General features: G+C 40.5%; 1 protein-coding gene across 1 annotated transcript in view; it reads right to left on the bottom strand.

Annotated features, from left to right (window-relative positions):
* LOC107633927 (ABC transporter B family member 9-like) overlaps nt 11857-14165 on the bottom strand; it is a 5745-nt gene continuing 3436 nt past the window's right edge. The window contains exons 2-3 of the mRNA XM_016337515.1: nt 12282-12395; nt 11857-12030 (exon numbers count right to left, since the gene is read on the bottom strand). Coding sequence (XP_016193001.1) covers nt 11857-12030; nt 12282-12395 — 288 coding nt within the window. The remainder of the gene's footprint in view (nt 12031-12281; nt 12396-14165) is intronic.

Genomic DNA, 14165 nt, shown 5'->3' with positions numbered 1-14165 from the left:
TATATTGTGTACATGTAGTATTAATAAGAAACTTGTTATAAGAGGTATGTTAATAAAACCTTATTTATTCGGTTAGTGTTTAAATTTTCCCTAAAAACTGAAACACAATAATTGCAAATATTGATAGAAGCTAAGGCAAAGAAAATGGATGGGAGTGAAGTGAACAAAGGGAATAAGATAAATAGGCAGGCAGAACCAGATTCGTTGATTATGTGAATAGAAATCTTATGAAAGAAAAGAAAAAATAGTGGAATATTAAAAGAGTGAAGGCAGATCATATTGAAGATACGATTAAGACTGAATTGGTTGAAGAAATTGAAGCCTACCAAATTAAAGACAAACCTACTCTATTCAACAATCTCATCATCCGTAACTAACATCACGGGACTTTTTGGGAAAAAAAAAAAAAACAAATTCTATAACTACTTACGTACTATATACTATATGATTAGAGTATTAGACTTGTGAACTATGGGCATGAGCCACCTTTGTTTCCGATATATAGCATATCATATAAATCTAAATATGAGCACTTTATTTAATTGTCGTGTCTAATATTTAAATATAATATTTATTTTTATTTATTCTATACGCATATTTTTTGTGTTTAACTGTGTATTAATAAAAAAAATATTTTAAATACACTTAGTACATTTAATTCTAAATATTATTCTGCAGACAAATATATATAGAATGCAGTTATAAATTGTTACGATGGGTAATCGAAGATTATTGGGCTAGACTCGCTGGGTTGACCCTATCGTCTATAGAGGAAAGTCTTCGGGCGGATTCGCGTCTTCAGAGCCTCCGTCCGACTTGTGAATACGAGTGAATGGGGGGTGGTACCTGCAAAGACACTCTGATGCCTAAGTCAGCAAGGTGGGTAAGCAGGTCTAGAGAGTATTGGGACTTCTGAGATACCTGAGAAGTGTCAGTGTATTTATAGTGGTGAACCCATAACTACCGTTGGTGTAGTTCCGTTATTTATGGTGGATAACCGTCCCTTTATCTCAGGGAGGTTGAGATATGGCTCCAGGAAGTGGGTAGAGAGATTTTAGGGGCAGTTACTCATTTGAATGTGTGTTTATCTGCCAGCTAATCTTCGTCCCGACTTCTTTAGAGCAAGTCGTGGTAGGGACCGACTTCGTAGGGCGAAGGTCGATGTAGGGCGAGGCTCAATCCTTTGGATTGAGCCTTTCGTTTGGACCTGAGCCTTATCATTGGGCCAGAGTATGAACAGTGCCCCTACTTGAGCCCAATTTCTTTTAGGACTTGGGTTCGAGTATTCTACTCGGGGTCATAGCCGACTTGTTGGAGGACCGACGTGATGGTTTGAAACCGACGTGACTTTTCGTGACTTTTGATTTTCACAGTTACGTCTAATCAAACGTCGCGTCCGTTAGAGGTTTGCGTAGGGATTGTCTTGGTAACGGTGCACCCATTAATGACTGCGTCCGTTTTTACCATTATGCCCCTAACGTGTTTATAAATACTTTCCTTCTCTTTCGTTGCTTCGTTTCTACGATTTTTCAAATTTTCTTCTTCTCATCCGTTCGTGGAGCACCCCTTGTTTGAAGGCTTTTATCTTCCTCTACCTTACTCCCAGATAAAGGTTAGTCTTTTCTTCTTTTCTTTATGACGTGCTTTCTGTTTGCATGCTTTTATTCTTTAGATAGAGAGAAGTTGATTCGTAGGCTCTGATTCCGTATTCCCCTTAGAGACCATGTTTTTGATTTTCTTTTCTTTTTTCTTTGTAGGTTTCACTCACCTTTTTAGGAAAAGAAATGTCTTCTGTAGAAATTCTTGCTCAGTGGGTCGATGTCATAGTCTTAGGAGAGGAACCTCTGGTTGACACTAATTTTATTACTGACCTTCGCACTCGTCACCGGCTCTGCACCTCTGATGAGGATGAGCCAAAGTATGAACTGCTTGCCCGGGTCCGGAAGACCGGGTTTGCTTTGGGAGGGCTTCAGAGGCAGCCCCTCATTTCTTTTATATGTATGAGAGTATGATTAACCGCCTGGGCATTTTTCTCCCTTTCTTTGATTTTGAGGTTGTTGTTTTACGTCACTGCCGTGTTGCACCTACCCAACTTCATCCCAATTCTTGGGGTTTTCTGAAAATTTATCAGTTTATCAGCCATGCCTTGGAATTTTCGACTTCTTTGAGGATTTTCTTCTTTCTTTTCCACATGACCAAGCCCTTCAGTGGGCAGAATAATAAGCAACAATGGGTGTCCTTCCGAGCTATACAAGGTCTGAGGGTCTTTACCCTTTTTGATGAATCTTTCCATGACTTCAAAAATTATTTTTTCAAAGTTCAAGCCGTAGAGGGTCACCACCCATTTTTCTTGGATGAGAATTCTTCTCATTGCTTTCCCTTGTACTGGTTAGAGGCCTCCCCCTGTGAGAAATATGGTTTGGAGGATCTGGATGAGGTGGAGGCAGCCATTGTAGGGTTCCTCCGAGAAGTATGGGGGAGGGCCCATATCTGGATACCAAAAAATTTCTCCAGGGGTCGTCGTCTTTTGTCCAGACACAACTAGGTAGCTTTTATCTACTTTGTTTCCGACTTGTTTCTACCGACTTGAAGTTTACCGACTTGTTTTACTAATTGTTTTCTTTTACAGAGATGGCGAGGAAGAATTCCAATGAGTCTTACCAGAGAGTCCAGGAGGCCAAGGCGAGGTCTCACGCCAGAACCGGTGGTGCCATGGTAACTAGCTCTCTTCTTCCTCTTCCTCCCCCTTCTTCCCGAAATTTGGAGACTCCTTCTCAACCCATTGTTATCTCCTCCTCGGCTTCTTCTCATCCGTCCCCTCCTCCCCGACCTTCCCCTGAGCCAAAGAAGAAGAAGCGCAAGGCTTTAGAGTCTGGCTCTTCTTTTGAAGGTGGGGCTAAGATGAATGCTCCTGCATTTATCCGAAAATTCATCTACCCCCATACCCGTATAGGTATGGATGATGTTTCTATTCGGAACCACCTCACTATTCTGGCTGAGGATAGCATCAGGGCGGCGGGGATGTGTGCCAAGTTCCTCGATATTTTTGAGAAGACTCCTCTTAGCTCTCTGGGTTCAACTTCTAGGGTTGAAGAGTTGGAGGGAAGGCTTCTCATATATCAGGAACATGAGAAGGAGTTGAAGAAGGAGGTCGCCAAACTGAAGGAGGAGAGGGATGGCCTCCGAGAGAAGGAGAGCAAGTTACAAGCTCAATGTAACATGGAGGAGGGCTTGAGAAAGAAGGCGCAGGAGAGTTATCAGAGTTTTATTTGAGGACCTTGTGGCTGTAAGGAGGGATTTGTTGAACTCTCGGACTGCCTACGCCGAGTTGGAGGACTCGATTGCTGAGGGGGCCGAGGAGGCCTGGAGGATTTTTAAGGAGCAGGTCGGAGTCCTTGCTCCCGACCTGGATCTCTCTCCTTTGGATCCTGACAAGGTCGTTATTGATGGTGCCATAGTTTATCCCCCAGCTCCCGAGGTCGTCACCGAGTCAGATTTGAAGACTCGGGGGCAGAGAATCATTGAGTCCCCTCCTCGTCCAAAGGATGTTCCGAGTTCCTCAAGACATCACGGCACCTCTTCTCCGACTCCTATGGATACTTCTCTCCCTGGTCCTGATGGCGCTCCGACTTCTCTTCCCGACTCTGGCGGTGATCCGACTACTCCCTTCGGTCCTGGTGGTGATACTCTTTAAAAATTTGTTGGCTATATGGGGCCCGGCCTGTGGGTCCCCTTTTTTTAAACTCTTTATATTTGTGGTGGTGGTATGTTGATATTTGTCTTGGCCTTTTATGGCCGTAAACAAAAATATTTATAATTGCCATTTTTTGGATAAGGGTTTTATTTAACAAAAATACCCTTTTTGGTATAAAGGTTTCAGCTACCTTTTTGTGTGCATGCTTTTCTGATTTTGATTTTTCGAAGTCCCCTTGATCTTTTCTGAAAACCTTTTCTTTGGCTTTTCTGTCTTTCTGAGCCTTTTCGCTTTAAGGACTTTAGGATAGCTTTTAAGCTTTTTCTAGGCTTTTTCGATCCCTTTTTTGTTATTCCTTATACTCAACTTTGTTTTATTGAGTTTTTATGACTTATGTTATTTTTGCGATGCGTTTTCTTTTTTACTCGGTTTTTCATTTCGACTTATGAGTCAGAATGTTTCCGAGTTTCTCACGATCAACTTTTATAACATCTTTACACCGACTTGTACCTCGTCGTTTTATCCTGACGACCATCTAGGTCGGTTCATGGGATTTTCACGTTTTGTCGAGCTTAAGTCGGCGCGTTTCATAGAAAAGTAAACGAGAAGGAATTTATAAGAGATATTGTAAAAAAGATCTTTATTTATTTGGGAAGGTACTTTACGGCTACTAAGGGTTTAATGATCTATTCCCCCCTTAGCCTCTACTATGATGCCTCGTTAAAAACCCTTCTTCAGAAAAAACCCTTTAATTTTTGGGAAAAATCATGAAGTTGGGAAAAGAGTACATCAGGGAGTAGAGTTCGCTTTTAGCTATAGTACATTTTCATGTTACAAGCATGCCACGACCTTGGTAGCTCGGTGCCGTTTAAGTCGGTCACCTTATAATAACCTTTTCCTAAGACCTCGCTAACTTTGTAGGGTCCTTTCCAATTGGCAGCGAGTTTTCCTTCCCCCAATTTGTTGACTCCAATGTCATTTCTGATCAAGATCAAATCGTTTGGGGTGAAACTCCTTCGAATGACTTTTTTGTTGTACCTGGTAGTCATCCTTTGTTTCAATGCTGCTTCTCTTACCTGGGCTTGCTCTCGGACTTCGGGGAGCAATTCGAGCTCCTCTTTGTGCCCCTGTACATTTCCGACCTCATTATGGAGGATCACCCTTGGGCTTTGTTCATTGATTTCTACTGGTATCATGGCTTCTACGCCATAGACAAGTCGAAAGGGTGTTTCTCCTGTGGCGGATTGTGGCGTCGTCCGGTAGGCCCATAGAACTTGCGGGAGCTCGTCAGCCCAAGCTCCTTTTGCATCTTGTAATCTTTTCTTTAGCCCCGCCAGTATGATTTTGTTAGCTGCCTCCGCTTGTCCATTTGCTTGTGGATGCTCCACCGAGGTGAACTGGTATTTTATTTTCATACTAGCTACTAGCCTTCTAAAGGTAGAGTCGGTGAACTGGGTTCTATTATCTGTGGTAATGGAGTGAGGTATCCCATACCTTGTGATGATAATTTTGTAGAGGAACCTCCGACTTCTCTGGGCGGTGATGGTGGCCAATGATTCTGCTTCTATCCACTTTGTGAAGTAGTCTATTCCCACAATTAAGTATTTGACTTGTCCTGGGGCCTGGGGAAAAGGTCCTAACAGGTCCATCCCCCATTTTGCAAAGGGCCACGGAGAAGTTATACTGATTAGCTCATCGGGGGGAGCCACGTGGAAATTTGCATGCATCTGGCATGGTTGGCATCTTTTCACAAATTCTGTGGCATCTTTCTGCAAGGTCGGCCAGTAGAATCCAGCTCGGATTACTTTTCTTGCCAGTGACCTGGCTCCGAGGTGGTTTCCGCAGATCCCATTATGAACCTCCTCTAGTACTTCAGTTGTCCTTGAGGTCGATACGCACTTTAGCAATGGTGTTGATATTCCTCTTTTATAGAGGGTATTTTTTACCAAAGTGTAGTATTGTGCTTCCCTCCGAATTTTCTTGGCCTCTTTTTCCTCTTTGGGGAGGATGTCAAATTTTAGGTATTCGACCAAGGGGTTCATCCATCCGAGGTTTAACCCGGTTACCTCAAGGACATCTCGTTTGTCCTCTGCTTTTACCACAGAGGGTTCTTGGAGAGTTTCCTGGATCAGGCTTCTATTATTCCCTCCTGGTTTTGTACTTGCTAACTTGGAGAGGGCATCTGCTCTACTATTGAGATCCCAAGTTATATGCCTAACCTCGGTCTCCGCAAAGCGCCCTAGATACTCCAGAGTTTTTTCCAAGTATCTCTTCATGTTTGGGTCTTTGGCCTGATACTCTCCATTTATCTAGGAGGTCACCACCTGAGAGTCACTGTATATCATCACTTTTGTTGCACCGACTTCTTCGGCCAGCTTCAATCCTGCAATCAGGGCTTCATATTCTGCCTGATTATTTGAAGTTGGGAATTCAAATTTGAGGGATACCTCTATTTGAGTTCCCCTTTCGTCGGCCAGTATTATGCCTGCACCGCTTCCTGTCTTGTTTGAAGATCCATCTACATAAAGTTCCCATGTAGTTGGCTTTCCTCTTGATCTCCCGCGTATTCTGCTATGAAGTCGGTGAGGCATTGGGCTTTGATTGCTGTCTGAGTATCATACTTCAAGTCGAACTCGGAGAGCTCTATTGCCCATTGAACCATTCTCCCTGCAACATCCGTCTTTTGGAGGATTTGCTTCATGGGTTGGTTCGTNNTGGCCATTCAGTTGCTGAACCTCTCTTAAGCAAGTCGGGCTCTTCATTTCCAGGATAGCTTTACACTTATCGGGATTTGCTTCAATCCCTCTCTGTGTTAGCATAAATCCTAGAAATTTTCTGGCCTCCACCGCGAAGGTACACTTTGCGGGATTTAACCTCATCCCGTGTAACCTTATGGTGTCGAATACTTGCGAGAGGTCTACCAAAAGGTCGGTTTCTTCCTTGGTTTTTACTAGCATATCGTCTACATAGACTTCCATTAAGCTCCCAAGGTGGGAAACAAACACCTTGTTCATCAGCCTTTGGTATGTGGCCCCTGCATTTTTTAATCCAAATGGCATGACCACGTAGCAAAAATTTGCTCTGGGCGTGATGAATGATGTCTTCTCCTGGTCTGGCTCATACATTGGGATTTGGTTATATCCCGAGTAGGCATCCATAAACGACAAGTATTGATATCCCGAGCTAGAATCTAATAGGGTATCAATACTCGGGAGTGGATAAGGGTCTTTGGGACATGCCTTATTTAAGTCTGTGTAGTCAACACACATCCTCCATTTGCCATTTTGCTTCTTGACTAGCACTACATTTGCTAGCCATGTTGGATATTTAACTTCTCTAATGAAGCCGGCTTCTAGGAGTGCCTGTACTTGCTCTTCCACCACTAGGGCTCGTTCCGGGCCGAGCTTGCGCCTTCTCTGTTGTACAGGTCGGGATCCTGGATGTACCGAGAGCTTGTGGGACATGAGCTCAGGGTCTATCCCGGGCATATCGGAAGCTTTCTAGGCGAAGAGGTCAGAATTTTCTCTTAGGAGCTTAGTCAACCCTTGCTTCAGGGTTTTCCCTAGGTTGGCTCCTATGTTGGTATTCTTCCCTTCCTCTTCGCCGACCTGTATTTCTTCAGTTTTTTCTCCTGGCTGTGGTCGTAGCTCTTCTTTGGCCCTTGCACCACCGAACTCTATGGTGTGAACCTCTTTGCCTTTTCCCCTCAGGTTCAGGCTTTCATTGTAGCACTTTCTTGCCAACTTCTAGTCTCCCCGCACTGTTGCTATTCCCGCAGGTGTCGGAAATTTCATGCAGAGATGGGGGGTAGACACCACCGCTCCGAGTCGATTCAGGGTAGTTCTGCCGATTAGGGCATTGTATGCTGACCCCACGTCGATGACTATAAAGTCTATGCTCAGAGTTTTGGACTTTTCCCCCTTTTCAAAGGTAGTGTGGAGGGGTAGAAATCCCAGTGGTTTTATTGGCGTGTCGCCTAGCCCGTACAAGGTGTCGGGGTAGGCTCTTAACTCTTTTTTATCCAGCCCCAGTTTGTCAAACGCGGGCTTGAAAAGGATATCCGCCGAGCTTCCTTGATCTACTAGGGTTCTGTGGAGATGGGCATTAGCTAGGATCATAGTTATTACCACTGGATCATCGTGTCCAGGGATTACTCCTTGGCCATCCTCCTTTGTGAATGAGATGGTAGGAAGGTCGAGTGACTCGCTTCCGACCTGGTAGACTCGCTTGAGGTGTCTTTTGTGAGAGGACTTGGTGAGTCCCCCTCCCGCGAACCCGCCTGAGATAATATGTATATGTCTCTCCGGAGTCTGCGGTGGTGGGTCTCTTCTATCCGCATCGTCTCGCTTTCTCTTCCCATGATTGTCCGACCTTTCTATGAGATATTTGTCAAGTCGGCCTTCTCTGGCCAGCTTTTCTATCACATTTTTAAGGTCGTAACAGTCATTTGTTGAGTGACCATATATTTTATGGTACTCACAGTAGTCGCTGCGACTCCCCCCTTTTTTATTTTTAATGGGCCTGGGAGGTGGCAGCCTTTCGGTGTTGCAGATCTCTCTGTATACATCCACCATGGAAACCTTTAGAGGAGTATAAGAGTGATATTTCCTTGGCCTGTCGAGACCAAGTTCTTCTTTCTTCTTGGGCTCTCTTTCCTTCTCTTTTGCAGAGTGGGAATGCCCAGGTCGCCAACTCGGCTCTCGTAGTCTGGCATTTTCCTCCATGTTGATGTACTTTTCTGCTCTTTCTTGTACATCGCTCAGGGAAGTGGGGTGCCTTTTTGATATGGACTGTGAGAATGGACCTTCTCTAAGTCCATTCACTAACCCCATGATGACAGCTTCGGTGGGCAGGTCCTGAATCTCTAAACATGCTTTATTGAACCTTTCCATATAGTCCCGCAAAGGTTCTCCGACCTCCTGCTTTATTCCCAGGAGGCTCGGCGCATGTTTTACTTTATCCTTTTGGATGGAGAACCTCATCAAGAATTTTCTTGAGAGGTCTTCAAAACTGGTGACTGACCTCGGCGGGAGGCTGTCGAACCACTTCATCGCCGCTTTTGACAAAGTAGTCGAAAAAGCTTTGCAGCGAGTTGCATCAGAAGCATCAGCCAGATACATCTGACTTTTGAAATTGCTTAGGTGATGCTTCGGATCAGTGGTTCCGTCATAGAGGTTCATATCAGGGCTTTTGAAGTTTCTTGGAACTTTTGCCCTCATGATGTCCTCACTAAACGGATCTTCTCCTCCCAGGGGCGACTCTTCTCGGTCGCCACGGGAGTTCCGACTTTTCAGAGAAGATTCTATTCTTAAGAGTTTTTTCTCTAACTCTTTTCGTCGCTCTATCTCTTCCCTGAGATTTCGCTCCGCCTCTCGTTGTCGTTCTAACCCCTGTTCCAACTGTTCCAAACGACCTTGGTGGCCATGGACCAACCCCATTAGCTCGGTTGTGTGGGGGTGGCCCTTCCTTTCCTGACTCTCGTCCATCCGAGGAGTTTACCTTTGGATTTCTAAACCCAGAGGTGCCTTCTCGATGTTGATCGCTGGCCTCCTGGTGAGGAGTTGGGATCGCGTCGTTGTTTCCGGTGTCCAGGTTTTCCTGTTCGGAATCGGACGCCGTATGACCGTCTTCCGGTGATTTGTCCGCCATTACTGGTTGATCTCTCGGGTCCCCGGCAACGGCGCCAATGTTACGATGGATAACCGGAGATTATTGGGCTGGACTCGTTGGGTTGGCCCTATCGTCTATGGAGGGAAGCCTTCGGGCGAATTCGCGTCTTCAGGGCCTCCGTTCGACTTGTGAATACGAGTGAATGGGGGGTGGTACCTGCAAAGACACTCCGATGCCTAAGTCAGCAAGGGGGGTAAGCAGGTCTAGAGAGTATTGGGACTTCTGAGATACATGAGAAGTGTCAGTGTATTTATAGTGGTAAACCCATAACCACCGTTGGTGTAGTTCCATTATTTATGGTGGATAACCGTCCATTTATCGAGATATGGCTCCAGGAAGTGGGTAGAGAGATTTTAGGGGCAGTTACTCATTTGAATGGGTGTTTATCTGCCAGCTAATCTTCGTCCCGACTTCTTTAGAGCAAGTCGTGGTAGGGACCGACTTCGTAGGGCGAAGGTCGGTGTAGGGCGAGGCTCAATCCTTTGGATTGGGCCTTTCGTTTGGACCTGGGCCTTATCATTGGGTCAGGGTATAAACATAAATTATAAACAAAACAAATATACATTTCAAAATTTGTTTTTTCTGTGACATGAATACAGAAAATACACAACATATATATAAAATATAAAATATTTTTTTATAATTATAATGATATTTTATTAAAATTAAAATATAAATTAAATTTTTTATTTTTTTAATTATATAAAATATTTAAATATATATATATATGTCATGCATAGCCTCATCCACATGGCCGACACATACCACCAACGCAAGAGGACAAACCAGCAATTTGACTGTTTAGTCCTTGTGCTTGTGCAGCTGTGCCTCTCTCCATCGGAAGAAAACTTCAAACTTTAAATAATGGTCCCCATGCAATCTTCCTGGTATTCCCGTCACAAGATCTTTATTTTCCATTCGCTGCTTGCTTTGGCCATCAATTCAACAATCAACATGCATCTTCATTATCACTTCTATATTAGAGTTATGCATCACTTTGATTCTTCAAGCTTCACGTCGAAATTTTTTTTTATCTTTAATCTTTTTTATATATAAAATTATCTCTAAAATTTAATTTAATTTTAACATTATTTTTTTTATTTAAATTTTAAAAATTTGAACCAAATTACTGATGAAAAATTTATAAAATAAAATAAAAAGAGAAAGAAAATATTTGAAGTTGAGAGAAAGAGAGAAAGAGAACCATGGTGAAGAAGAAGAAAAAGGGGGAGAGGAAGAAGAAGAGGGAAGAGGAAGGTGGCGACGATGCCGACGAAAGAGGACGGTGTTTTTGCTTCTGCACTAGTGTTCGATGTCGATGCCAGCAGATCAGCGAGAGAAGATGTCGTGCACCGCATCGCCGTTTCTGCTCCTCTTCGCTCGCTCACCGTTATTCCGTAGGGTTTCAATTCGTTTTTTCTTTTGTAATTTTGTTGATTCTTTGATATTTGAAATACAGATTGTTGATTTTTTAGTACTAGTTTCTACTTCTATTACATTATTGATCCTTTTGTTTCTGGTTCTTTGATATTTGTTTATTTGTTAATTACATTGTTGATTCTTCTGTTTTTGTTTCTTTTGTTTATTACATTGTTTCTGCTTCTGATTCTATTGTTGTTGTTGCTAATGATGTGATGAAAAAAAAAAAAGAAGAAGCGAAATTAAGTATTTTGGTGAAGAAGGTTTATTGGAGAAGGGTATTTTGGTCTGAGTGACGATTTTAAAACTAAGCTTAATCTTAAAGGCGATTTTGTATGCAAAAAAAAAAGTTGGAGATAGAAAAAATTTTCGACCTATAACTTAGAGACTAAAACCGTACTTAACCCTCTATATTATCTTTCCAATAATCTTGATCTTCTTCAGCTTGTTTGATCTCTCACTACAAGTAAATATGATTTTTGACATGCTCCAAAAGTGTTTTCGAAAAGCTGAAAAAAGTGTAGCCATGCTTTTTGATGTACTGCCATGTTTTTTAAAAGGTCACTTGATCAACCGTGGCTAATTCTATATGGCCACGCTTTTTGGAATCAATTGTCATGCTTACTTTCTGGCGGTGCTTTTTGGGTGAAAAAAAATGTTACTGTTGGTGGTGACCAATTGCTATGCTTTAAAAGTATGCCTAGCAACAAACCTACTGTGACGTTTTTAAAAACGTGCCTATATATCAACTTATTGCCACACCTTTTTTATTTATGTGTCTAGACGTGAACCTATTGCCACGCTTTAAAAGCATGACCTATATCTTTATCAAATTACAAAAAAATCCTAATATGAGCATTCATGTATATTCCAATGTACTCCAAAAACTGTAAAAAAAACTAGTAGTAATTGCATCAAAAACATCAATAGCCTTTTATTTCTTTCTTTTTGATAGTTTATATCAAAACTTGTTGAACAAGAAGCTAAACTATTTTGTGACAAGAAAAAACTGAATAAAACAAATAAAAAATGTCTATACACAATTCAAAAAGTGACAATGGCAGCCATTCTACCTAATCTGGATCATCAGTCTGAAAGAGACAATGCCTATTTGACATGGTTTTTCCTAAGGCTTCTTGAATAACACGTTCAGATTCAGCATTCAATGCACTTGTGGCTTCATCCAGAAGCAGAATTTTCGGATTCTTCAAAATTAGCCTTGCTATGGCAATTCTTTGCTTTTGCCACTGCCAATGTATCAATTTTCTGAAAACATAACAATAAACTTTCATTTATCTTAACCAAACATAATTAAAAACTTAAAAGAAAAAAGAGCAATGAAATTTGAATACTGACATACCTGAGGCAACTTGTCAATGAAATTTTTGGCTAACCAAACCAATTTGTTTTCCTATCCATCTAAGTTGGAAATTCTTTAAGTTGACCCCATCTGTCAGTAATTCTCCAGAATCAGGATCATAGAATTTTTCTAATAAACATTCGCAGTTGACTTGCCACTGCCACTTTGACCAACCAAAGCAGCAGTTGTGGCATTTGGAACACACAATGAGAATCCAACAAAGATATGCACATGTGTACAACTAATCGCTTCCTAAATCAAAATCAAAGCATGTTTGGTATTTACTTTTAAAAAGTACCAAAAAATAAATTTCCTCTATGAGAAAAAAATCAAAGCAACTGTACTGTACCTTATACAAGTTCAAGTCACCAGGAAATTATTTATGTTGTAATTATGGAGACAATGAACTCATACATAAAAGAATTTATTGAAACAAGATTTAATAGGAACATAAACATAGAAGTAGGAGATATCTGAAAATGGAACAACTTCTAATGATAACAGAATCAAACGCAATATAGGGACAAAATCCACTTTTCTCAATCTTTCACTCAATATGGTTTATTATATACACATATTGCGCTTAGATTTTATCAAGGTTGGTTTTGAATTTACTGGAAAAAAGTTTAGGCTGCAGTAATAATATATATACAGTGTCAAACCATGATTGAATTGAATCATGTTGATTCAATTTTAAGAATTTCTAATTTTTAAAATCTGGGTACCTCAATTACTCGCATTAGAGAGCATAGACAACAATTAAACCTTTTTTTCATGATTGAAATGCTATCAAAAGAATTTCAAATATATATGACATATATAATCACAAATGATGAAACCAGTTTTGCTTATTAATTTGCCTTCACAATAGAGTACTTGAAACAGAAAGATTAATCTTTCAACTTATGATCCGAAAATTACTTTCAGCTTATTACAAATAAATCTATGATAAACCTAAATAAAGATAAAAAATTTGTACAAGAAGATCCTTAAAAAATTAAATTGAATGTCAGATAATTTACAGTTCCTTACAAGGTCACAAGAGCACATAATGAAAGATATCAACTAAAGGATAACATAACTACACCAAAATGAGATGAAGGATACCAAAACTACATAATAAAAGCGTGCTTATTGACTCTTTTACACCACGCTTTTAAAGTATCGCAAAAAAAAGCGTGGCGACAGGATTTTTTCTTGTAGTGTTCTCTATTGTTTTCAGGGTGTAGGGATGGCTGTGAAGATTCTAGCGTTTTCGTGAACCATCATTTCTAAACACTCAACAAGTCATGCACACTATGGCTGAGCTTTATTACGAGAATGAGGCCATAATCTCTCAAATATTTTATAAATAAAAAATGAGAAAGTCTAGGAGAACTTTTATTGAAATCTGACCGGCACTTAACCATAAAAAAAAATGAGTAATTCTATACTATTAAATGTCATCTCACACTATTAAAAATATTAATGATGACTAATTGATAACTATACATTACAAATTCTCCTGGCCTCCTAGCATTCCTCTTAAAAAATAGTTATGACTTGTTTTATTTATATAAAAATTATTGAATTGGTTTTTATTTTCATGCAAGTCTTTCACAACCAGTGATCGTGGGTTCAAACCACATTTTGTTTTTTTATGCTGAGTTTAGAAAAGGGACTGAGACCGAGAGGTTTTATATTATGTTTCACATAAAATATATTTGATTGTGTAAATTTAAAATTTAAAAAAGTTAAATAAGAGAATTTTTAGAAAGAAATGTTATTAAAATTTTAACCTCCATCTATAGAAATTTTAATCTTTTATGTTTTTACTTTTTAAAAGTACTGAAGGGATTAAAATTTTGTGTTTCAAAACTAAAATTTTAGTTTTAATCTCTAATCACCAAACACAATACTCAATTTTAATCTCTCAGTTCCAGTTTCAATCTTAAAAAATAAATACAGCCTTAATTCCCATGGTTCAATTCTTCTTTTATAATAAAATACTTTTTATATTTCACATTATAATCATAAATCATA

This window comes from Arachis ipaensis, chromosome B03, assembly GCF_000816755.2.
Source record: "Arachis ipaensis cultivar K30076 chromosome B03, Araip1.1, whole genome shotgun sequence".
NCBI classification, from domain to species: domain Eukaryota; kingdom Viridiplantae; phylum Streptophyta; class Magnoliopsida; order Fabales; family Fabaceae; genus Arachis; species Arachis ipaensis.
This window is presented reverse-complemented; position numbering and strand designations above follow the sequence as displayed.